This window comes from Podarcis pityusensis (assembly GCF_964106645.2).
Source record: "Podarcis pityusensis genome assembly, chromosome: 3".
NCBI classification, from domain to species: domain Eukaryota; kingdom Metazoa; phylum Chordata; class Lepidosauria; order Squamata; family Lacertidae; genus Podarcis; species Podarcis pityusensis.
The window spans coordinates 54334384-54359454 of NC_138026.1; the positions used below are offsets into that span (position 1 = coordinate 54334384).

Genomic DNA, 25071 nt, shown 5'->3' on the forward strand with positions numbered 1-25071 from the left:
GCGCCTCCATGGATAGCTGTGAGTCCAGAATGACTCCCAGACTGCGCACCTGGCCCTTCAGGGGCACAGCTACCCCATTCAGGACCAGGGAGTCCTCCACACCCACCCGCCCCCTGTCCCCCCAAAACAGTACAAAAAAAGTCAGTATAGTAAGGATAGTGGTATGTATTAGTGGTAATATTTAATATAAAGATTGAACTCGCAAATTATAGCAGGATTTTAAATGAAGACACATTTACAGTGTGATACAGGTAAAACAATAAAGCAATTATTCTAATTACTGATCAGATTTTGTAAAAGCTAATATAAACACTACATATATAAACGAGCAAGCTGAAAGACCGCTGCGACAAATTCTAGTGCCTGCACTAAAATTAACTTGCAGTCATGATAAATTTTTAATTCAGAATTTCCCTTCCCCCATTCTTGGTTTTCTTTATGTATCTGTGGGAACTAGCAACCTTGAACAAACGATTTAGGGCAGGAGCCCTGACAACAAAAGGGACTTGAGTAGCCTCTTAACTTTGCTACTACAAATTATTTAAGTACAGTGGTACTTCTGGTTATGAACTTAATTCGTTTCAGAGGTCCGTTCTTAACCTAAAACCATTCTTAAGTTGAGGTACCACTTTAGCTAATGGGGCCTCCCGCTGCCACCGCCATGCAATTTCTGTTCTCATCCTGGGGCAAAGTTCTTAACCTGAGGTACTACAGTGGTGCCTCGCAAGACGAAATTAATCCGTTCCGTGAGTATCTTCGTCTAGCGGTTTTTTCGTCTTGCGAAGCAACCCTATTAGCGGCTTAGCGGCTAATAGGCTTAGCGCCTATGGGCCAGAGGGTACACAAACCCTCCATTATCAGTGGGAACAGGACTCAGGAGTGAAAAGCAACAACAACAACAACAACAACAACAACAACAACAACAACCCTACACTTGCCAGTGTCAGCAATGCAGACTATGAGCATGCTCAGATATATTCATTTCAGAATAATGTTTAATTCTATAAACTGCAGTTTTCCTTCCTGATTAATGAGTGAGTCAAGAGGGAGAAAAGTCTGCATTTCCCAGATTACACATTGGCAAATAAAGCTTAGAAGCAGCATTAGCTGATGTATCACATTCCTCTTCGGACACCTGCTAAGTGGGGAAGATGGAAACTGGCAGATCAGAGAACTGGTGAGGCGCCATTACAAGCTGCCAAGGCAAAATTTGAAAGGGAATAGGCTTAATGTTTTCTGAACTGAGAGAGGTTCAAACACTCCCCAACCTTCCAAAATTCTTGTCCACCCTTAAACAGTACTTCTATCTACAGTAGTCCTACCCCTTCCTGTTGCTGTGTTCCACTCTACTTGCTACACATTATACAGGCCCTAAGCAAAAGTTCTACTCTTGACTTATATGTTCCTGCAGTGCAAGGTCTACAATTAAAGTTCCTCCTAAATCATTTCTCTTGGTTGTAATACCTAGTATATTCAGATTCTGCTCACACATCACCGAACAGACTTGAACATTAGTCCAATTCTCTAAATAAAACCTGGAAGCAACATATTTCTTATATGAATTAAATTAATCATTACCAATTTTAACGTATCAAGGCAGATACTATGTAAAGAATATATGCTATTGGAAGTTCCATTAAAAGTGGCAAAATTAAGGACAAACTTTTACGTGTAATACATGCATGCGTGGAATATATTATTTTATGCATATAAATTAATTTTAAAAACTTGCTATCCCATTTTGAAGTAGAAGAAAAGGATGATAAAAATCAGTTTGGTCACCTTAAATAAGTGGACTGGATTACTAGCTGCCTAGCACTTAATATGAACAAATTGTATATAAAGATTCTATTTTAAGCTTCCACATTTTTAAATCTTTTTCTTTTGCTTCTGTTAGTTATCTATTGTAATGTCTCATTTCCTATCCTTGCATTATATTGTTGACACAATGGCAACCAACCTACTAGAATCTGATAATAAATTATGAAAAAAGTTCCGTAACTGTGCAGAGTTTTAATGATCCATAATATATCTCATCATATAAAGAGCCCTATTAAAATTGCACAGAATGTTAATGTTTCCCCAGCATTGATCTTTTACATTCATATAACCATTCAGTGATGAGGTAGATTTCCAAGTTAACATGCAGTAATAGAAATAATCCAATTATGCTAATCAGTATAAATATCCTTTTTGCTCTTCTTTTATCTTTCCATTTGGACAAGAACAAATTTTAAGTTTTTGTCAAAATGTATTTGAGTTAAACAGTTTATTTCTTAAGAAATAATGTTAAATAAATATTATTTTTATTATTAACCACCGCTGCAATCCAAACTGTGCCAAGAGTAGGCAGTGGAGAAACATGCATACAGCCTGTTTTCTTATAGTTTCTACTGCAGCTGATTCTCCAACTGTGTGACTGTCATTACTGTAACTTTCCCCCCCTAAGTTTAACCTAACCCTTTCCATAAGAGAGGCAGGAAGGGTGAGACAGGAAGAAATAGAAAGCCTTGCCTAGCAGGCAGTGGCACTAGCAGCAGAGCCAGTCAGTGAAAGCAAAGACCATTGAACTCAATGAGATTTATTTCTGAGCAGATATCTGTGCTGTAAAATACTATGCAACTCTATGAAGCCTGCAACTAAAATGACACCCTGTACCTGCAAACTATGTTAGTCATTCTAGGAAAAGCTCTACCTACAAACTTTTTTTAAAAAATCATAAATTAATTGCCACAGGGCAGGGATGGTGAACGTGCTGCGGCCCACCCTAACAATTAGCCACACTGCCTTGTTGGGCTAAAGGGAGATAAGAGTCCATCAGTAACTGAAGAGCTGTACATTTCTCATCCCTGCCGCAGGGGATCTTCAACTGTTTTGATTATCCTAAAGACCAAAGTCAATATTCCAGGGAGTTTTCCTAAACATTATGTTTAAATGTTAGCTAGGATCCAAACAGCCTTAAATGAAGTGAAAGGCACTTCCTTATGCAAAAAGGGGAACAAGTGATTTATTCCTCGCTGCATCACAGCCCATTGCATTACACACCTCTCTGAAAGGTCTCCTGACCATCACAAGTGGCTTTTCAGCCATGTATGTGTGTGACAAAGTAAGTGAAAGATAGAGAAGCTACATCATGTGTGTATGTAGTGCATAAACTTAATAGCGTATGACCTTCTGGTGACCATTGAGATCCCACTCATTAATTTTTAAATCTTTGTAGAAATAACAGAATGAAATATAGTAGCCAAACCATAACTGAGTTGCATTATTTATATTAAATTGTAACACGGTACCACACATTTCCATGCTTTAGAAAAAGCTTTATAATGTGCAAATGTACTGCCTGCAAGCTTGCTTTTACATCACATAAAATGACTGTGTGATGTTTAATGTCAAATGATATTAACACATACACATACGAATGAATGAATGAATGAATGAATGCAGCGCAGAGCTTTTTATGAAATTAATGTGTAAACTCTTCCCTTGAACAACATTTCTTTATTGATTTCAAAGGCTAATGCTCTGAAGCAGCACTGGCCAGTATGCAAGCTGAGAAGTGCAAGCATGCCCTCATGTACATATTGTAAGTGCAACTCACTTACATTGCTGATAGATTTATGCAAAGCTTCACCGAGACAGTGCCGCTATGAAGGAAAGATCACAGGAATAAAGGGAAATATTCAGAAATAACTAAGAAGATGGAATAAAGAAGGGACAGTAAAACACAGAACATTGTATTAATTTAAGAAGGAAAAATATGTTGAAAACTGGGCGAAATTGACACAGAACATTTTTGCTATGGCTTGTTATGGAAATCCACTGAACATATTAAAATCACATAAATACAATTTGTGGTCCCATTTTTATAAGAGTTAAATATTGGGAGGAAATTTGTGTATGCTCAAGGATTTTATCATGCTCCTGTATTAAATATTTTTTTCCTTTGATCCAAATTGACACATCTACTTCAGTAAATATACTCTGGAAGAATGGCCAAGTATCTGTTGCATTTCACTATTAATATTTTGTTAACAAAAGCCCTTCAAACATTTTAAACAAATGTTCAGGTATATTTTGACATACATTTTGCCATCGTTTTAAACAAGGTGGCAACATGATTAAACATCAACATCTATTTTATTGCCAAACTCAAACCAATCTGTAAATAATTTGGAACACAACTGAAACTTTGTTTTAAAGATTTAGTTATGGATGTTCCTTAAAATATGTATTTTAAATTGTCAATCCATAGCAAAATTACATTCTACATATAATACTTTAATGTCATTTAATAGGGGTGTGCACTGGTCACAATTGTCAATTTGTATCTGTCTTTGGGAAGCAGTCCAATTTGTTTCAGAACCATTCTGTGTCTTTCCAACTTGACATTATTGGAGATCAAATTAAACCTATTGAAAATTAAGTTTTCTTTTCCCCTGTCCACTATAATCAGGAAACTAAAATAGCTATAACTTTTTTCACAGAAGTGGATGAAATGTGCAGGCATAGGAATCCCTCCTTAGTGGATTAAGCCTTCCTAATTGTAAGCAGATACAACTAGGGAACTTTGTGTGCGGCATCTTTACAAATTGATTTTCTTAAAAACAAGTATTTTTTTCATGTTATGACATAATTAGATTCAGTTTGTAGAATAGGTCATACCTTCAGAGAGGACGAAGGCTGCAATATTTCAGAATGATACATGTAATAGTTCTCCTACAAGTGCAGATGTTACTATTTCAGAGTGAGTACTATGAGACTCTTGGAAAGCAGCAACAATGATGTAAAAATAGCGTAGATTCCCCAAGAAATGACCCTTGTTACTCCAAGGGTCATTGATAGGGTGGGCTTCTGCCTCTCCCCATGGATTTTTGGGGCTACAGAAGAGACCTCTTCATTGACTTGTTTTGTGAAAAACAAGCAGTTTTTAATGTCTCACACATCACTGTGATTGGAGTACCCTGGGAAAATAATTCATACTGATTCATGGAAGACCTGTCCATCAAAATGAAACATCTCCCCCACCTCTCTATCCACTCCCCTCTCAAGCTCTTGGCGTTTCCCCAGTCAGTTTGTTTTGGTTTTTGAGGGCAGGGTGGGTGTGGAAAGTAGAGGCCACGGAGTAACAGAAGCCTTAGGAGTCTGTGATCCACCTCAAGATGCCTTGTTTATAGTACAAACTGTAACCTTCCCTGTTTCACATTCAGGGTACACAGAGCCGATGCACACCCCTACCATTTATTAACAAGCTGAAGATGTACTGTCAGCATGTATAAGTGGTACATCACCATATACATCAGATGCAACAAATATATGATCAATACAATTTTAAAAATTGAATGATGGGTAATTTCATTTCTGGATACATGATTTATGATTCAGGCACCAGTTATTTCAGATTAGTGCGAAGCAAAAAACAAAAAAACCTAAGCTATACTAATTCCCAGATCTAGGAAACTGCAAAGCTACATTCATGGCGAAGCCAGCTTGATGTATTAAGATTCCAAACTCTGAACTACTCCTCTGAAAAGCGGGTCCTACACTCTTTGCTTGCTGAGATTGGATGTCAGATACATCTTTTAAACCTGAAATTTGGGACATTATGCTTGTTTACTTTGGATTTTATTTGATTTAATGCTAGGAAATTGTTATCTACATAGAGTAGACCCACTGAAATTAATGCACTTAAGTTAGCAATGCCCACTGATGTGTCTACTTTGAGTATGACTTAATTGTAGTCAAACTAATATTTGTGTGTGTTGAGAAAGTCCTGGATGTGATCCTGAATTGTTGTTTGCTGTGTGTGTGTGTGTGTGTGTGTGTGTGTGTGTGCATATACTAACAGTCAGGATCACCTACATTCTCTATCAGAGCTACCTCATAGTCTAACATACTTTTCAGCCCTATTTCTTTCCCCTTAATGGGGAAAGCAAAGATATTATTTTGTGTCCTCAAGCCCGTGATACTTAGTTCTATCTCTAATTTCCAAATAATGTCTACGAGACCACATTCTGAACCATTATCTCAATACAGTGAAGGCCTGGTTGGGGACTGTGTAGAACCAAAAGGTGCAAATGTCCCGGAAGGCCTGTAACTGCTATCTTGGTAGTCAAGATAACCCCAGGACTAATTGGTGTGAGCTGTAACATGAGATCACACATGTTTATCTGCTTGTCTGAAGCCTTCTTTGGGATAGAGGAGGCTTCTCATGCTGCTTGCTTGTCAGCTGCTTGCTTATCTAAGAGATGGATAAGAGCTGGGAAGGGGCCTCTAAGCCAGGTGTGAGTTAATTGGACCATTGTTGCCTGCTTAATACCTTGCTTTTTGTATAAGTAAACCATATATGATTAGCACTTCATGGACGAAGCCAAAGTGCTGCTTGCCACTTCAGCGGCAAGGAATCCTGCATTACATTGCAGTATGTGAGTATCTTGCTATACCTGTAATATAAAATACTACAACTGATCACTATGAAGATTTGTGCATCTTTCTTTGGAATCCCTGCAACTGGGACCATCGGGCCAACAGTCAATTCATCACCCTGGTCTGTATTTGGACCCGCAGGACAGAACAGGACTAACAAATTAATTTCAGACAAGAGAGAGGTGCTGTTGGTCAGCAGACAAGCTAATTTAGGACTGTGAGTACAGCCTGTTCTAGATGGGATTGCACTCAATTTGAAGGATAGGCTTTGCTCTTTGGCAGTGCTTCTGGATCCAGCATAGCTCCTTGATGCCAAAGCAGCTGCTGTATCCAGGAATGCTTTTGCCCAGTTTTGGCTGGTGTGTCAACCCTTTTCTGGAGAAGGCAGCTCCGATATGTCACCTTCAAGCTAGATTTTTGCAACATACTCTATATGAGGCTGTTGCCTTTTAAGTGTGTTCAGAAACTGTAGCTGGTACACAATGCAGCAATCAGATTGCTTTCTTGTGTATGTTTCTAAGACCATATGACACCAACCTTGTTTGGTGTTTCCAGGCCCAACTTAAGGTCCTGGTGGTTACCTATAAAGCCAACAGCTTATGGGAGGGGATCTGAAAGACTGCCTCCTCCAATATGAACCAATCCAGAGGCAGAAATCATTTTCTGAAACCCTTTTGTATGGCCCACAAAAGAGATCCAATTGGTGAGGATGCTAGATAGGGTATTTTCTGTACCGGCACCTCAGTTTATGAAACTCCCTTCCTAGAGACATTAGACTGGCCTCATCCCTGCTTAATTTTAAACATATTTTTTTTGTTTGGCTTTTAGTGTTTTTTAAGTTGACATTTTGTTTTAATGTGTTACTTATATTATTGTTTTAAACTGTATTTTCTTTTCTTGCAAACTTGCTTAGTGGCCCATGTTATAGCCAAAAGGTGATACAAAAACATTTTAATAAACAAACAGTGAAATTTTATGGCTATCTACTTACAAGTTAGTCCCAATAAGTTCAATGGGACCTACTCTCAGACAAGCTGATCATAGGATTTAAGGATTAAACCATATTCTGTTTACCACATTTCTAAAATACACCTATAAATGTACTTTTTCCTGAACACATCAAAATCCATAGCTTATTGTATTTAATTTGTGTGTGTGATGCTTTTTAGTTCTGTTGCAGAACAGGAATATTTAGTAAAGTTAACTCACTACTTTCAGGAGGGGGCATCATTAATTTGAAACCCATCAAAGATATGATGCAATAAAAAATCTTCCAGTATCCATTAATGGAAGACATATGCGTTCCAGTGGAAACTATGCTGAAATTATTGTTTCCTTCCTGTGACACCCATCCCTATGCTTTGTCTGCTGCATAATTTTTACAAGTCTCAAACTGTCCATCCTTAAATAAGTCTTTGTCTTTGTATACAGCCTATCACAATTATTTGATTTCTGCAGGTAACATTTGTAGAACATATGAAGGTCCTATGAAGAATTTCCATACATAAAACCAGGTGGCTTCCAATGTGAACAGATATTTCAGCAACAAACAAGAAACTTATTACTGGATAGTCTTCAGTACCTACATTTTTGCTTTTTGCAAAATGTGCATGGTTCAGATGGCTGTTGTGGATTTAGCTCCTCTCCTTTGTATATTGTGTGCTGTTGGGCTGCACTGGGCATGGATGCTTAATACGTTTACGTTTTTCATTTTGGATTTTATTGTTATGCATCAGGCTCTGAGTAGCACGAGCTTTTGAGGGAGAGGGATATAAACAAACTGGTGAATAATAACATTTCCCCCAATATTTTAAGCTAGAGTCTTCTCAGATGTGAATCATAAAGTCTGTCCTTCAGGTCCACAGTTGTACATTGGAGAGAGCAGATACCATGGCTTAGCCCTTACAGATTTCCCAATTCACTGCTAATCAAAGCATATTCATATATTTCATATAATTCTGTAACAGACACAATGGCCACCGACTTCAGCATATGATTTCCCTCCTTAATCATCCAACTAGCTCTACAACAATTTATCCCTTTTCAGATGTAATTTCACAACAGTAATAAAACATGCTAGTAATCATTCCAGTTACCTGATCCAAAAGATCTTCAACTTTCTTCTGCCAGCTATCTCTGGCAGCATTTTTCTCTCTCTCTTTTAGCTGCAGAAGTTGAGTCATTGCTGACTTTTTATCCTCCTCATGCTGAAGCCTTAACTCTTCTCGAAGTTTGGTACATTCCTGCCTAAGAAGAAGAAGCAGAACTAAAACTTTCTGGCCTTTAATAACACTATAAAAATATTATTGAAATGCACAGTTTGGTCACATAACTGCATTTAATACATGCTTTGTTGTAAAAGAAAAAAAATAAAATAAAAAGGGCACTTGCCGAAGATTTTCTGTCCATTTTATTTCTAGATCACGGGCCATTCTGTCAACCTTGAATTTTTCCTCTTCCCTCATAGCTACAATCATTACTTCATGCTGCTGTCTTTCCTGGTCTAGTTCACCCTAGGAACACAAAATTCAAAACATAGATAAGCAGCAACAAAATGATTTCATGACAATATTTTGCTCGGAAGCAATGTTACTGCCTTTACTGAATGCTCAAGCAGTACTAGTGATTTTTTAAACTGACTGCTCAAGAATATGTTTTAGTTTGTATATTTTTATGCAATTAATTTAATGACACCTTAAAAATTTGTATTTTGATAATATTTTAATTGTATGAATTGAGTTGCTTGTTCCTATTAACTATTCATTAAAAAAACAAGGATTTTCAAGTTCATCAGTGTTATGTAGATAAAACAGATCCTGACTCAAGGATCCATGATAACTTTTAGGTACATGCAAAGGAAGCTTGATATGTGCATAAGAACATAAGAGCCCTGCTGAATCAGACCAATGGTCTATTAGTTCAGCAACCTATTTTCCACAGGTGTCCTCTGGATGCTTCTCAGAAGCTCACAAGTAGGAAATGAAGGATACAGTCTTCTCTTGTTGCTTCCAGCAGCCGGCATTCAATGACATGCCAGCTCTGAATCTGAGGTTAGAGCCATAATGACTAGACTCATTCCCCATGAATTTGTCAAATTTCCTTTTAAACACATCTAGTTTAGAGGACCGTAGCACATCCGAGTGAATATAAATATATGGGGTTACAGTAGACATTAGAATAAATAGGAAAGCTTCTCTCTGTGTGTAAGGAGAGGGAGCTTCAGATGTGTAAAGCAGTTGCCATGAATCAGAGTGAGGGAGCTGGTATCCTGCAGTTACCTGAACATTATACAGAGAATCAGTGGTCTCCCTCAGTCTTGCCCTGGTTAACTCCAGTTCTTTTTGTAGTATTTCCTGGGTTTCCTGGAGATTGGAGATGTGCCCTTCTGCAGTACCAAGGCCCTGTTCACTTTTTCTTACTAGATCTTGTAATCGACCCATCTACAAAAAGGAGAGAAAGAAGTATTGATAGTTTAACAATTTCAGATTATGAACTTGTGTATGCTGAATAGTATAGTACTCAGTATATAGTTAACTGAGCATGACATACTTTTGTGCATATTTTCCCCTATTTAAATATAATCTTCATACAGGCAAAACCAACCCCACTCATAATTTTACTATTCACTACTATTAAAAAACAATCATACACGAAACATTTCAAACAAACACAAGTATCACAGTTTCCTAAGATTTAGTCTTTTAAAAAACAGGTTATAAAATACAATATTATAGATAAGAGAGGGCTGCCAAGAGCTACTGTAATTTCAAACATGGTTGGCAATTGCAAAGCTATATCCCCTATATGCTGAAGCTTTATTCATTATGCACACCAGTATTCTGCAAGAATGTAGACAGCACTGCATCCAAGCACACACAACTTGCTGTTTGAAGTCTCATGGCCTTCACCCCATCAATATCTGGTAAGGAGACAAGCTTGCGTTTACGAGACTATACCTGTATTTTGAAATATTTCCTAAAGGATTGTATTAGTCAGGAGTTGCCAACCTTATTATTAAAGGTTTTTGTAACAGGATTTTGTGGAAGGCAATTCTTTTATAACTTTACTTTTACAAGGATTATCTCAAATAGAACTTCAGACATTTTTAACACTACATAGTGGACCTTTGTTATATACGCTAGCAGCATATAACAGCTGCCTGCAACTGGGAATGCATGAAGAACATGCAATACAGATTACTTCCAATTATATCCGCATGACATAGACTAGTATACATATTTTGGTTAATATTCTCTTTTTTTGTATTTGTTTGCTTATGCATAAATATCACCCTAAATTAAGCTTTCGATTCAGAACTACTGACAGTATCAATGAGGCTGAATGTGAGGAAAATGCAAATCAATAGTGTGAATAAGGAAAAATTATCCTTCCGTTTCAAGTTTAAAAACCAATAAACCATGAAGTACATGTCTCCCTTAAGAGTCTTCAAAGCAAATAGTGAACCTAGTACACAATCTCCTCCTAGAGAATGAGTAACTAATGTGCCACTTTCCAAAGCAGAACTCATATTTTGCCTGACTTGGAAGCTCTATATACCCATATCCCTTCATCCAGTGGCCTCATATACCCATCAATGTTCTTGAACATAGGAGGAATTTAATTAAACTTGAACTTTTACTCATTGTATTTTGAAAACTAGCTTGGTAAAGTTGGATTATTGTTTGTTACACAAGTAATCAATACCACCCTTTGAAAAGAGATGACTCATCTACAGTTATTTGCCTTCCGCTCTGTATATATACATTTGCATATTCACTTCTCCACCAGGCGGTCCACCAGCCACCACTCCAACTTCAGATTCTATTTTCTAAGAAAAGTTGTTGAATGGGTGGACAGTCTGCAGACTCAGACATACACAGACACTGTCAGCTACATATAAACCTTCTTGCCTGGCTTTTTACCTGGGTATGCAGCAAGACTGAAATTGCAGTTGTGACTGAGAATCTCTGCCTAGATGTTGAAAAGGGAAATAGCATCCTTTTGATTCTTTGGCAACCTTTGATAAAATGTATAATTTGGACCAAGAATTGAGCACTTGGTCTTACATGATCGACATGGCTTTGGATTTTGTATTTCACAGCAGTACACCACATAGCATTGGAAATTGCTTTTGAGACTGGATATTTACAATTCAAAGGAATACAAAATCTCCTTAGGCATGTACAAGTCCTTGTTACATGCCTGTAGTAACTCTTTGGACCTTGATCTTGGCATCATTGTTTGCATCTGAAAGATTGCTCCCAAGTGACTATACTTAGGCAAACATTCATCACCTCTCCGAGGTTTGATTCACAGCAAAGCAGTACAGTGGACGCTTGGGTTGTGAACATGACCCGTGCGGGATGCACATTCACAACCCGCAGAGTTCGCAACCCGCGTCTGCGCACGTATGGGTTGCGATTCGGCACTTCTGCGCATGCGCAAAGTGCGATTTAGAGCTTCTGCACATGGGCGACTGCCGAAACCTGGAAGTAACCCGTTCCTGTACTTCCAGGTTTTGGCAGTCCGTAACCTTAAAAAAAGGAACCTGAAACGTCTGTAACCCGAGGTATGACTGTATGTAAATGTTGTTAAAAATAAATAAATAAATAAATAAATAAATAAATAAATCTATCTCCTGGGGATCCTGCCTTTGGTGACCCATGGGATCCTATTTTACTCCCTTCTTGTTCAGTGCAAATGTGGGGCCACTTTGTGCTGCAACAGTTTAGATGCTAAGAGCAGAATCTTATAAATGTCTACTCACAAGTTAAATAAATAGGACTTACGGTAGATGTGTAGAGGATTGCAGCAACAAGTAAGCAGCTTTTATTCTCAGCAGTCCCTAATCTATTTATAAGCTATTTATTAGTGTTTGTATGAAATAATGAATAATTTAATGAAATAGTTTTAAAATGACAAATTGGCTTAATTGGCTTTTTCTGGATACTGAATCATTTCTGTGACAACTTATAAGCGACATTATTATCTGTAAAACTGACATTTTAAAAATGTTAGTTTGTAACTCTGAAGCTGAGCATATAATTATTTTTTATGAGAAGGATCAATAGTTCAATAACAGTATTTTTAAAAGAGCATCTTAAGAATGCAATAAACATTAGATTTTCCTGTTACTAACCAATATACCATCTCTATCAAGTTGTTTAAAATAAAAAGCCACTCCTCTTCAGGACTGCAAAATAGTATATTAAAAACGAATGTACAAATGAAATTACAAATAAGAAATACTTAGCACAATGTTGCTCACAAGAAATATGGTCCTCAGACTGAAACAGGTTCTCCGCCCTGGTATACTGTATGAATGCCTTTGTTTGTATAAAAAAAGAAGCTATAATGCAGACATCCCCAAACTGCTGACCTTCAGTTGTTGACTACAACTCCCAACATCCCTTACCACTGGGCATGCTGGTTGGGGTTTGAGGGAGTTGTGAGTCCAACACTGGAGGGTCCCAGATTGGGGGATGCTGCTGTCATGGGTAAGATACTGAACTTGGGCCAAGAAATCCAGGTTCAAATCCCCCCAGCCACTTAGTGGTGGTCTTAGAATATTCAGGACACTATCTATCTAAATCTATAATACATTGTAGGGTTACTTTGAATGTAAAATGAGGAGAATCTATGTAAATTAACCTGAGCTCTTTAGAAGAAGGTTGGAGTATATATGCAACTACTAAGCAAAGCATTTGCATTTAAAAAAAAACAAAACATTGGGGGAAATACAATTACTGTACATGGGAAGTTAAGAATTCTTGCTGGATTAGAGCAAGGTTAATGTAGCAAATTCTGTTTTCAACAGTGGCCACCAGATGCCTCTGGCTTTTTACAAGTAGGGCATGGAGATGACATTCTCCTCCCTGTTTGTCCCTAGTATTTGATATTCAGAGGTATGCTGCCTTTGAATATGGAGATTTCATGTTTAGCTACCCATGGCTGTTGCCACCAATATAGCTATCCTTAATAAATGTGATTAAAGCAGTCTAGTGGTCATTACCAAGTCATGACAGAAAATTCTAGCATTATCAGAGAAGAGAACAACCTTCCTTTTCTCTACACCATTCATAAAAGTCATGAATATAAGAACTATATTTTTAAAAATATATTTAAAAAGCAAAATAGAATAGAGCAAATCTTAAACATACAGCTCTAAAACACTGACTAAAGAACATATCAGTATTGGTTAAAAGTGGTCTAATGCACATGACAGTTAGCTGATATGACTAAGCTGATTCTTGCCTCCTGATTGGATGAAGTCAGCTTGGTTGTCAGTTCTTCCCTCAGGTTTTCCAACTGCTGTCGAAGCTGATTCTTCTCGTCTTCAAAATGTATCTTCTCTTTTTCAAAGTGCTGCTCCAACTCCTTAAGAAAACGAAAAACAATAGAAATGCCTGTTTAGGTTCATTACATACTGAAGCAGGACTCATATTAGTCTGTTTTTCTAATGCTCATGGTTGTTCTATGTATTACTTATAAGACAAAGAGAGACCTGCTGTTGACACAAATAATATTTAATAAAAGTGCTGGAAATGTTTCTCCTTTTCCCCATTCTAATGAGTCCAACATGCAGAAGAGACAGAATATTAGTAAATTTGTAACAACATCTGGACAAGTCCAAAATTAGGGTAATTCTAAACAAACAAAGGTTTGAGCCAAATATGCCATTTCATAGATGAGAGTTTTAGAAACTTCTGGTCTAATAAAAATATTTAATTTCAAGATGTTATTCTGTAGTGAAACTACCCAAACACAAGGATAAAAAATGTAAAAATTTAAGATGTCAGCTGAGGGCTTTCATGAAAGTACTGGGACTGTCAGTTTAATATTAACCTGGCCTGTTGAAAACAATGAATCAAAAACAATTACTCCCAACAGTACATGCCCCCATCTCTCTCAAAAAAAGTATGGTACATCTTTCGCTAGGAAACAAATAATTAAAAAAACTAGCAAAGTTGCTACAGGGGAATTTGAGACTATTATTGCAACCTTTAAAGAAAGAGTGGACAGCCTCTAGCCCATGGGTTGGTCTTGGCCCGTCACAGAGTACAATTTGGCCTGTGAGGCCATATCCTGAAAGAAACATCCACCTGCCCATTAGATGACATCACTGATGACATCAGCTGATGGGCTGGAGGACAGCGTTTTAAATCCTGCATCGGCTGCATGTTCTGTTGCTCAAGCAGAATTCCATGCACAGGGTTTCTGCTGATGACATTTGTTAGGTTAATCCTGGCCATTTCTCTTTACTGTATGGTATTCTAGGTCTATTCTAGCAGTTCAAAAGCACGTCAAAGTGCAAGTAGACAAACAGGTACTGCTCCGGCAGGAAGGTAAATGGCATTTCTGTACGCTGCTCTGGTTCACCAGAAGCAGCTTTAGTCATACTGGCCACATGACCCGGAAGCTGTATGCCAGTAAAGCGAGATGAGCGCCACAATCCCAGAGTCGTCCATGACTGGACCTAATGGTCAGGGGTCCCTTAACCTTTACCTATTCTAAGTCTAGTATGGAGATATACCAGGCATAGGCAAACTTGGCCCTCCAGATGTTTTTTGGGACTACAACTCCCATCATCCCTAGCTAACAGGACCAGTGGTCAGGGATGATGGGAGTTGTAGTCCCAAAACATCTGGAGGGCCAAGTTTGCCAGTGCCTGAGATATACACACAGAAGGCTGCCTCCATGTATACACTGCCCCCAATAGGTCCTCACCTATTACCTCAAAATGCATTTTATATACTTATTTTCTTTAAAGTGTATAAACACTCAAAGCAGCTTACATGAACATCACAGTTTAAACCAACTCATAGTGGTAATTCAAAGAAATGAATGGATGTATATGATGCCCACATTCTAACCTTACTGATGCTTACCTGTGGTCAGAAGGACAGACACAAGTAAGCCCAAAGTAACCTAGGGAGCTGCACTGAGTCAGGCTGCTGGTCCACAATGTCAAAAATTACTGGCAGTGGCTCTCCAGGTTATCAGGCAGGGCTCTCTCCTAGCCTTACCTAGAAATGCTGGGAGGTGAACCTGGATCTTCTGCATGCAAAGTACAGAGCTATGGCCCTTCCCCTCCCACCAGTGTTTGTATAACATACAAAACTGAATCAAGTAACTGATTCCTAATGGGTAGACCAGATACATACACTATACATGAACAAGAATTTGATAATTTGCAACTAGCAGAAAGTGTTCAGAAGGGAATGTTCCCAATCTTTAACTCTACATGCCCTTTCTATTGTTTTTGCTAATTTACCTGTCCTATCAATCAATGAGAGATACAAAAGAGCCCTAGAAGTCTCTAAACAGTGTTGTAAAAGACTGAGAAAGCAAATTCTTATCTTCTTACCTGTCTATTATTAGCCAATGAGAAATTGGAGAGAAATGCTGCCCATTTTTTATATAAGTGATATTAATATACAATCTCTTCTGCCTAAAATAATTCGTATAGCTGAAAAATTTGCTACATGCTTCCTCTTGCTTTTACAAGCCTCTTACTGGTAAATATCTGGAACTAAGGTATGCTATATACTTGATTTTTTAATTCAAAATCTTTTTCATACAGCAAAACTAAGAACAGTCCTCACATTATAGTTCTCTTACCATTTGCAGTTTCTTTTTCTCCTTGTTAGCAGTGCTATGTGCTGCCTCAAGAGCAGTATGATGTTTCCATGCCAACTCCTCCAAGGTCTTAGAATGAGCCTCATTTAATTGTGCAGCCTCCCCTTCCAGCCTAGCTTGCAGTTTTATCAGCTCCTTCTCATAATATTCTCGTTGTGTTTCCCTTGCTTCATTCACTTTCTGTTGATTCAAACAAACAAACTTGAACTCATGACATCATCCATTTTTTCCACTGTAATCTTTGTCCCCGCCTATGACCTTCAATTCTGCAGCTCTACCACCATTCTCTGTCTCATACAAGACTCCACCCATATTCTCTTGGCAGCTGAAAACTCCACCTTTGCTGTAGTACTGGAAGTGTCTCAGGGACAGTGGGCCTAGAAATAAAGCATTCTGGGTGAGGCCTTGACACCCCTCTCATAAAGACCAAAGAGGTAAGTCGGCGTTGGAGCAGACATGTTTCCCTGTCCCATTAGTGTTAATAGAAAATATTTTTAAAAGGATAAACAGAGGGAGAGGGTACAGAAAATATCCCCTCCCTCAAATTCCCAGTGTTCTGTGGCCAGCGTAAAGAAGTAGGGCTTAGGAAGTGGCTCCTCCACCACAGTATTTCCTCCTACCACCCTCCACTTTAGGACTGTTGAATCGGAAGTTGTTCGTTTTGAAAAAGCATTACTTCTTTTACCTTCTCCAGTGCAAGAATTTGTTGCCTTTGTCTTTCATCCAGGCTCTGTGTTTTGCTTTGTAATAGATTTCTTTCATCTTCTAGCTGGGACAGTTTCTCCTTTAATCTAGATTTTTCTGATTCCAAATCCCTTATTGTAACTTCCTGGGTCATTTGTGTAGCTTGAAGCATTCCAATATGACCTATAAGAAAAGAAAGTATGAATTTAGAATCAGAGACACATCCAAACACAATTGTGTAAGAATGGCATCGACCATTGGCTGCGTTTAGATTATCCTATCTTGGTTTAAGAAGCACGAGTCTTTTGTTCACATGCTCTGTACCTGCACTGCTGCTTCCCTGTTCCTTTTTGTGTTGTGTTGTGGTAATTCAGAAAGTTTCCCATTATGTCTGATCTGGGAAAATATGGTTACCAGGTTCAGAACAAGCCAGGATCTTAAAACCAGGGTTTGAAGTCGGCTGAATGTCCTTACCAAAGCTGGTAACCACAGGTTATCAGTTTGGATGTTAATTGGAAATTATGGTTCCCACGGATTTCCAAGGATCGATTGCAACACACTGAGAAGGACAGAAGGAAGGGGCTGCATGTGTGGGTACAAGGCTTGTTCATATCTAGCTTTATTAAGCTGATATGATTGCCCCAATGCAGCTAAGTGTTATTTAGACCACAATCCTATATACCAAGGGTCACCAACCTAAGGCCAATGGGCCGGAAGCGGCCTGTGGAGGTCGTTTGACAGGCCCACGAGCCGCCCCAAACCAAGTTGCCCGCTCACGCACTGCACTAATCTTGCGCAGTGCAGCAAGGGGCCTCACTTCTGCGGCAGCAGAAATCGCATCTGCGCAGAGACAGACACAAAAATTGCAGGTGGGCGTGCTCACACATGCAAGAGATCCGGCCCATGGAGGGATCTCCACAGGACCGATCCGGCCCAAGAAAGATAAACCTTGCTGACCCCTGCTATATACATTTACTCCTATGTAAGACCAATTGAATGTAGAATGACTTATTTCTAAGAAAACGTGTATAGAACTTCACTGTCAGACAGACTGATCATATAACAATTTTATTATTTAATGCCACAATGCTCTTATATAAAATCCTGCCTCATTATGTATGTTGTCCAAATAAATCTTTGGGCCACAAGTGAAACCACAATGTCTTCTGAAGAGTAATTCTGTCATAGAACATTCATAGTTAACTCATTTTATAGTTAACTCATTGACACAACTCTTGAACGGCTAAAGTAAGAGGAAATCACCCTAAAAGTCCACTAAACTTTTCCACTCCCTAACACTTGCAGCCCTGGCAAATGTTGTAGTGAGCAAAGTGCAGCATACCCAGCAGTTCCCATAATTATAAAGCTTTTCTATATCTTGAATAGAGCAATCCACTAATTCTTCTTTTTTCCAGGATCCTGAACAGGCTACACTCAATAAGAGCATCAATAGCAGTGCTGGGCTTGTGCACAGAAGGTTATGCCCCAAATTATTACTCTATTGAATAAAATTTCTGAAACAGATTTTGTTACTATTTTAGAGAGGTAGGGAACAATCAGCAACAGGAGTGCATAACTGCCAGCATCTGGGCTGGATCTGGCCCATGACACAGTACCATCAAGCCGGTAACAACTCTTGGTTGCACCTTTTCACTCAATTGTGTGCCTCAAGCCAACTGTATTTCTGCGCTGGGCGGAGAGAAAAGAGTTCTAATGTGTGGACCAGCCTTCAAATTGTAAAACAGTAACAAGCCAAAAACCAGCAAGGCAATCCATGAAAGATTATGCCATAATAAATGTGTAAGTTTTCAAAACGTCACAAGATTCAGTTGTTTTCGCTGCGAGAGGTACCCCTTCAGAAATTATAAAAGTTAATTAATAGAGAATACAAGACTTCACACTGAGTGTTTTGGAGTCTCTCAGTATGTATGTTTGCATTATATATTCAAGACTTTAACAATGATTTTCCCCCACTATATTTCACATATATGCTAGAAAGTTCAAAATTTAAGACAGCGGGGTAAGGAAGCTCTGGCCTGCAGGCCAAATTAGACACATGAGGCCATTACCCCCAAACCAAACATATCTGCTGTACACCAGACATAATATGTGACACCAGGTATGGGGCAGGTAAAAGCTGCAAAGAACAACTGGGAACTTAAAGTGTGCTCCCAATTGTTCCTTGGTAAGCAGCACTCCTTGCCAGTGCCAATAATTTGATGATTTGTGCTGATGGATAAAATGATTTGTGCTGATGGATAACTTATCTGAAGTTGTCACCCAATGTCATAATGATATCAGGGGACTGACATCTGGGCAGCCCTGCCTACTTGTTGTAGTGACCTGTGGGTTGGTGGGAGAAGTGAGAAACTACCTGGCCTGGGCTGCTACATTCCCATCACTCTTGATATAAGCAAAGTCTAGCAATAACAAGAGTTATACTATAAGCTTTTCAATTCATCATTTAAAGGTTATAAAGGCTTTGTATAAAACAGGCTTTTTGCATTAAACTACTGAACAAAAACATTCTGAATATATACTTAAGGTAGATTACATACAAAGCACATAAAAACATATGCACACATACTGGCTTTTAGTACTAGATCTGTGGCCTGTTGCTGTAAACGTTCTCTAGCAGCTGCTAGTTCACTTTCAACCTCTTTGTGTTTGCTTAACAATGACATTTCCTCATCTTTGACATCATCCAACTGTTTTTGAAGAGCCTAAGAGAAGAGAAAACCATATTAAAAGGACAAAGTAATGCTTTTTAAATGGGACAACTATGAATGAAATTTACCAATTTATAAAACAAAGGCTGCTAGCAACTTTCTTGCCCGGACATTCTTGCAGTGCTTTAGTCACAAAAGTCTGTGAGCCTCTTGCATACAAGCCTGATGTACCAATGTGTCTAATAATTAATCCCCCCCAATCAATGTAGAAAACAATACAATGTTAAATGTAACCCTTTCCTTTTACATTTGATGTGGCTGGGTGGGTGTACAGGCCCACAAGCCTCACACTCCATGATGAAAACAACACACACACACGGAAGCAAACAAAAATACTAAAACAGCAACATGACAAACAATCATGCTGATAATAAGATAATATGAAAAATAGAAGACATTTTTCTGAATGGAAAGAAGGGACCAGATAGGCTTCCACCATCAGGAGGGCTGTGTTCTAAGTACTCAGGTGGTGCATTTTTTAATTATATGGCCATTCAGATAAGTCAGAATAAATGTTCCAGTAATAGTATAGACATGTTGGCATTCTGCCCTGACAGAAAAAAATGCAATTTAATTAGAACAACATATTAAGTTCCCATTACAAAAATGAACTTTATTAAAGAAAATATGCCAACTTAAAAAGCAGCTTTCAAGGAAAAAGGCATGACTAAGCTATGTGTGACTGATTGCAAATCAATGCTATGTATTATGCATGCTCAATATATAATTTTTATCCCTTTTTCAAGCCTTAAAGCTATGTTAGATGACAGTCATAGAAAATTGATAAGTGCTTAATGTGCACAGAGACAGAAGACTGAAAATGCCATTGTACTAAATATTAATGACTGCATTATTTAGCACAATATATATCAAATTTGCAGGAAGAATGGCAAGAAGAACCACTTCTTAGTCTTCGGGGCTGGGGGAGGTAAGTAAATCAACATTTAAAACATGCATTTAGTCCCATGCAGAATAAAAGCAGGAGAATTGGCTAAGAACTGTCAATACCGGTAATTAGAAAAAGATGTTCAAGAACTATTAGAGTTCATGACTACGCCACAGAAGTGAGATTTCAGTGAGGCAGTCTACATAAAATGAAACGAAGAAAGCTAGAATACAAATTTAAATTTTGAGGTAAGGATAGAAGAGGTTTTAGTAGCTTTTAGTCACAAGCAGCAAAATCCACCAAAGTCCCATAATCCATTATTGGATACAAAATAGGTTAAATTGCAAAAAAGTTTATTATTAATATTATTCACTATGGTAAATTTACATACCACCCTTCATGCATGGATCTCAGAGTGGTTCACAATATAAACACAACATTCATAATAAAAGCAAGAACAAAACTAAAACAAAACAATAACTCCCCTCCCCCTATCCGCTTCTTAGTTACACTTCAAAATACAGTGGTACCTTGGTTTAAGAACAGCTTAGTTTATGAACAACTTGGATTAAGAACGCTGCAAACCCGAAGTAGGTGTTTTGGTTTGTGAACTTTGCCTTGGAAGCAGAACATGTTTCGCTTCCTGTTGAGTTTGTTCCATTTGTAAATTGAGTCTCCCGCTGTTATGGGAAAGCACACCTTGGTTTAAGAATGCTTTGGTTTAAGAACAGACTTCCGGAACGGATTAAGTTTGTAAACCAAGGTGCCACTGTAACCATCCTATCCCAGGAGAGTAACTTTTTTGGCATGCATGTCTAGTTTATGTGCTCATCTGTTCAAAACAATGGAGAACCCAGTAGAAGGGTAACAACCTTTTACCATGGAGGAGGGTGAGCATGTGACTGCAAGTTCACACACACAGTGCTAAACCATGTTTTTTCATAATATGTGACTAGGATGCAGAGGATCAAAAGATATTTTCTGAGTTCACTCCATTGCAGCCCCCTATGTAGCATCTAAAAGCCACTCCTTTGGGTAAGGGCAATGCTCTTATAAAAGGTAAAGGTAAAGGACCCCTGGACAATTAAGTCCAATCAAAGACGACTATGGGGTTGCGGTTCACATCTTGGTTCAGACCAAGGGAGCCGGAGTTTGTCCACAGACAGCTTTCTGGGTCATGTGGCCAGCATGACTAAACTACTTCTGGCGCAATGGAACACTGTGATGGAAACCAGAGTGCACAGAAACGCCGTTTACCTTCCTGCTGCAGCAGTACCTATTTATCTACTTGCACTGTTGTGCTTTTGAACTGCTAGGTTGCCAGTAGCTGGGGCAGAGCAATGGGAGCTCACTCTGTTGCACGGATTTGAACCACTGACCTTCCGATCAGCAAGCCCAAGTGGCTCAGTGGTTTAGACCACAGTGCCACCCGCTCCCTTTTGTTCTCTTACCATGGCAATGGCGCCTACCTGTGAGGTCCTGGAACTGAGTTCCGGTGAGTTCAAGCTGAAAAAAAAAGTCCTGGGTCAGGGGACCCCCTAAAATGGTGTCCAAAGTGAAGCTGGTGGCTTCAAGCTGAGGCCGGGAAATTGGTGGGGTGGTATCCAGTGCTCCCATTCCAGAAGTGCAAGAGATGTGTGCTGGTTGAACAGAACTTTTTATTCCTCTTCTCCCCTGCACTTCCCAACCTCAAAATCAGCTTTGGAGGATTAGGAGACTCTCCAGAGAAGATTTGGGAAGCATGGGGTGGAGGAGGAGAAACATCAGCAGAACTCCACTGGCACTGCTTTGGATACAACCCCAAATTTGTTGCATCAATATAAGTGCCATCTGCTTGCCCAAGGGGTCCCTGGATCAAAGCCACCAATTTTAACTGTTAATTACTTCATATTGTCATTTGCTTTCACTGTTAGAAGAAAATCTACTGTAGTTTCACCTGGAAAAACTGTATCATAGTTTTGGATATAAACTTGAACCAATGCCATATTTAAATGTTTCACCCTCTAAATCTACTGTAAGGTGAGGAAGGCAACGTGTTTCTGCAGCTAGCACAGCAACAGGCCCTTCAGCAATCTAAAGTCCCAAAGGCAGCAGGAAGGAATATCCATCCTCAAAAACCATCAATATGGTAAAGCAGAAAATAGAATGACTGGATCCTTTATATCAGGAATGGCCAACTGTGCTCCTTTAGTAGGAGTCATCCTGCTGTTTGCTTCAACCTGTCCCCATCTCAGCATCTGGTGGCCTGAGAGAGAGAGAGAGAAGCAGTACATGACTGAATATTAACAGAAGGGCACGTGAGGAATTTCTCTATTTAAGGTGGGGAGTGTTGGAAGTGCAGCTAACTCAGAAACAGAAGCTTTCATGGGACTTTTTTGCCTGGGTTATGCAACTTCCCAAGCAATCTAATGTGAAAGTAGGGTTACCCATGCCAAAATAGTTATGTGAAACTTTTAAAATATCAGTACTGCATCCTTCTTGAGTGCTAAGTTGAGGGATTCCCAAGAGGCTTCTGCATTTAGGGTCATTATGAAGGCTAATATGCAGATATGTTCCATGCACTGCTTTTGGTTTGGGCAGTACTACTTCTCAGACAACTTACAAGGGAAATAGCAGTGCCCAAGTGAACAGCACCCCACAAGGCACTACAGAGACTCATCTTGAATGTCCTCACCTTTCACACTGAGAGGGCACCTGCCAATTTCAGCATGGGGGGTATGAACCTTGCTCTGAAGGTGTCTGGATCTCAAGTTGTTTGGTAAGGAAGCGTCTGGTACAACATATGAAAGAAGTTGACGATCACAGCTTAAAACCTCACAAGTAAGTAACTCAAAATTATTTATATGTTTTGGATACAACCGTATCATCAATTAGCTTCTCATCTTTTTCATTTAGTTCAACTAAACTTGTGTGTAAGTAAATGAACAAAGTAGGTATTTTTATAAACACCTATCTTTGCACAACTTTTACAACCTAAATACCAAAAGCAGCAGAGTCAATATTAGTTTCCATATAGTAAGGGACAAAATCAACCAGAGTTTGACATTCCCCATCTGACTCAGATAAGAAACCAAAGGCCACTTCAAAACGTTTTACCAGTTTGTTTGTTTGTTTGTTTGACAAAGAAACTACTTTTGTGTAGAAAGAAGTTAAAACTGTTAGCTAAACTTCATGCACACATAAATTATTTCCTTGCATATTCAATATATGGAACACCCAGTAGAACACTCTATCCCTTAACTATACACAGAAGCATTGTAATGCTTTTCACTACGTGTAACCACTTTGTGTTGAGGAAAAGCCCAGCAACTGAGTCTTTGAGGTCCAGTATGCAATAAGTCATTTATCATGTATATAGGAAAGATGTGAAACAGCCAAGTGGTAGTGACAAAGACTTGAAACTTTGCAATCAACATACAAATGGTGAACCATCATTACTTCTTACAGGTTACATTACTTTTGTTCTAAACAAATAATGTAACAATTCTCATCTCACCTGCACATTGTTTTCTGCTGTGTTGAGTGCTACTTGAAGTTTCTGACATTTTTCTCGTAGACCACCTGCTTCATCCTGTACCATCTGCAATTCAGTCTTAAGCTTTCCCAGGTTTTTTCGTAAAACAGATTCTTGGCTTTGAAACTCCTTTCTTAGTTCTATTTCCTTCTCTTTGCAGGTCTTCAGGCTTTCAGCCGTAAATAGCTGCGACCTTTTCATAGTATCAAGTTCATGCTCATAGAAAGATTGAGCTTTGCTGAGTTTACCTTCATAGTCCTCAATTAGCTTTTTTCTTTCCACTCTTAGCTCTTCAACTTTGGCATTCAGTTCTTCCACATCCCGCCTGTGTAATTCTTCTAACTTTTCCTGTCCCTTATTTAAAGTAGCATTCTGGTTCTGATGGGTCTTTACAAGTTCCTGGACCTCAAGTCTATGTGCAGCTCTTAGTTCTTCAAGAGCTGAACGTTTATCCTTTTCCAACTGTACTTGCAATTGTATAAAACTCCGCAACCTCTCCTCAAACTTCTTTCTAATTTCTTCTACTTCCCGTGACATAGTTACTACACGCTGAACATGCTGAGCTTCTGCACAAAGTTGCATATCCTCAACTCTGTCTTTATATGCTTCAAACTCAGTTAAAGCTTGATGCTTCATCTTTTTATGATCTTCCAATGACTCTTCTAAAACCTGGATTTTTCTTTTGAGATCCATTTCCTCAGAAACTTTACTCTTATACTGCAGAATCTTTTCTCTGGTTTCTGCAATAATTTGTTGGATTTCTTCTTCATGAGCATCTTTGAGGGCTTGAATAGCAGCCTCATGTTCATCGTTCTTTGTGTTCAAAGCATATATTACCTGCACAAATACACATATAAAAGATTACTTCCTTACTCAGAAAAAAGAATTTCAAAATAATCTGACAGGACACTTTGTGGCATGGTACTGAATGTCACATGTCATTAAAAGTGATGTTTTATCGTGCTATTAAAATGACAGCAAGTACAAAGAATACATTAATATTAAAGAATAAGTACATTAAGTTAGCAAAAGCAAAAAAGGCTTGACTTCTTTTTGTGATAAAGGTAAGCAGGAATGCTAGCAAAACATTTTGAAACTAAACAATACCTATCAATTACATTTACAAATTTCATTATACGTCTTTGTTTAGCTAAAATATACACATATGGAACATCTCTCTTCCTCTGTGCCTA

The 25071-nt window shown here is 38.6% G+C and overlaps 1 protein-coding gene across 8 annotated transcripts in view; it reads right to left on the reverse strand.

Annotated features, from left to right (window-relative positions):
• Positions 1-25071, reverse strand: part of FAM184A (family with sequence similarity 184 member A) — a 61431-nt gene that overhangs the window by 17094 nt on the left and 19266 nt on the right. For 6 of the 8 annotated variants that reach the window (XR_013984344.1, XM_080999517.1, XM_080999519.1 and 3 more), the window contains 9 exons: positions 23861-24715; positions 19337-19472; positions 16751-16932; positions 16048-16245; positions 13681-13803; positions 9705-9866; positions 8814-8939; positions 8523-8669; positions 3606-3647 (listed from right to left, as the gene is read on the reverse strand). Coding sequence is in view for 7 of the 8 variants with exons in the window: in XM_080999517.1 (XP_080855643.1) it covers positions 3606-3647; positions 8523-8669; positions 8814-8939; positions 9705-9866; positions 13681-13803; positions 16048-16245; positions 16751-16932; positions 19337-19472; positions 23861-24715 (1971 nt within the window). In the remaining variant the exon portion in view is untranslated. The remainder of the gene's footprint in view (positions 1-3605; positions 3648-8522; positions 8670-8813; positions 8940-9704; positions 9867-13680; positions 13804-16047; positions 16246-16750; positions 16933-19336; positions 19473-23860; positions 24716-25071) is intronic. The other 2 variants (XM_080999518.1, XM_080999516.1) reach the window with 1 other exon arrangement.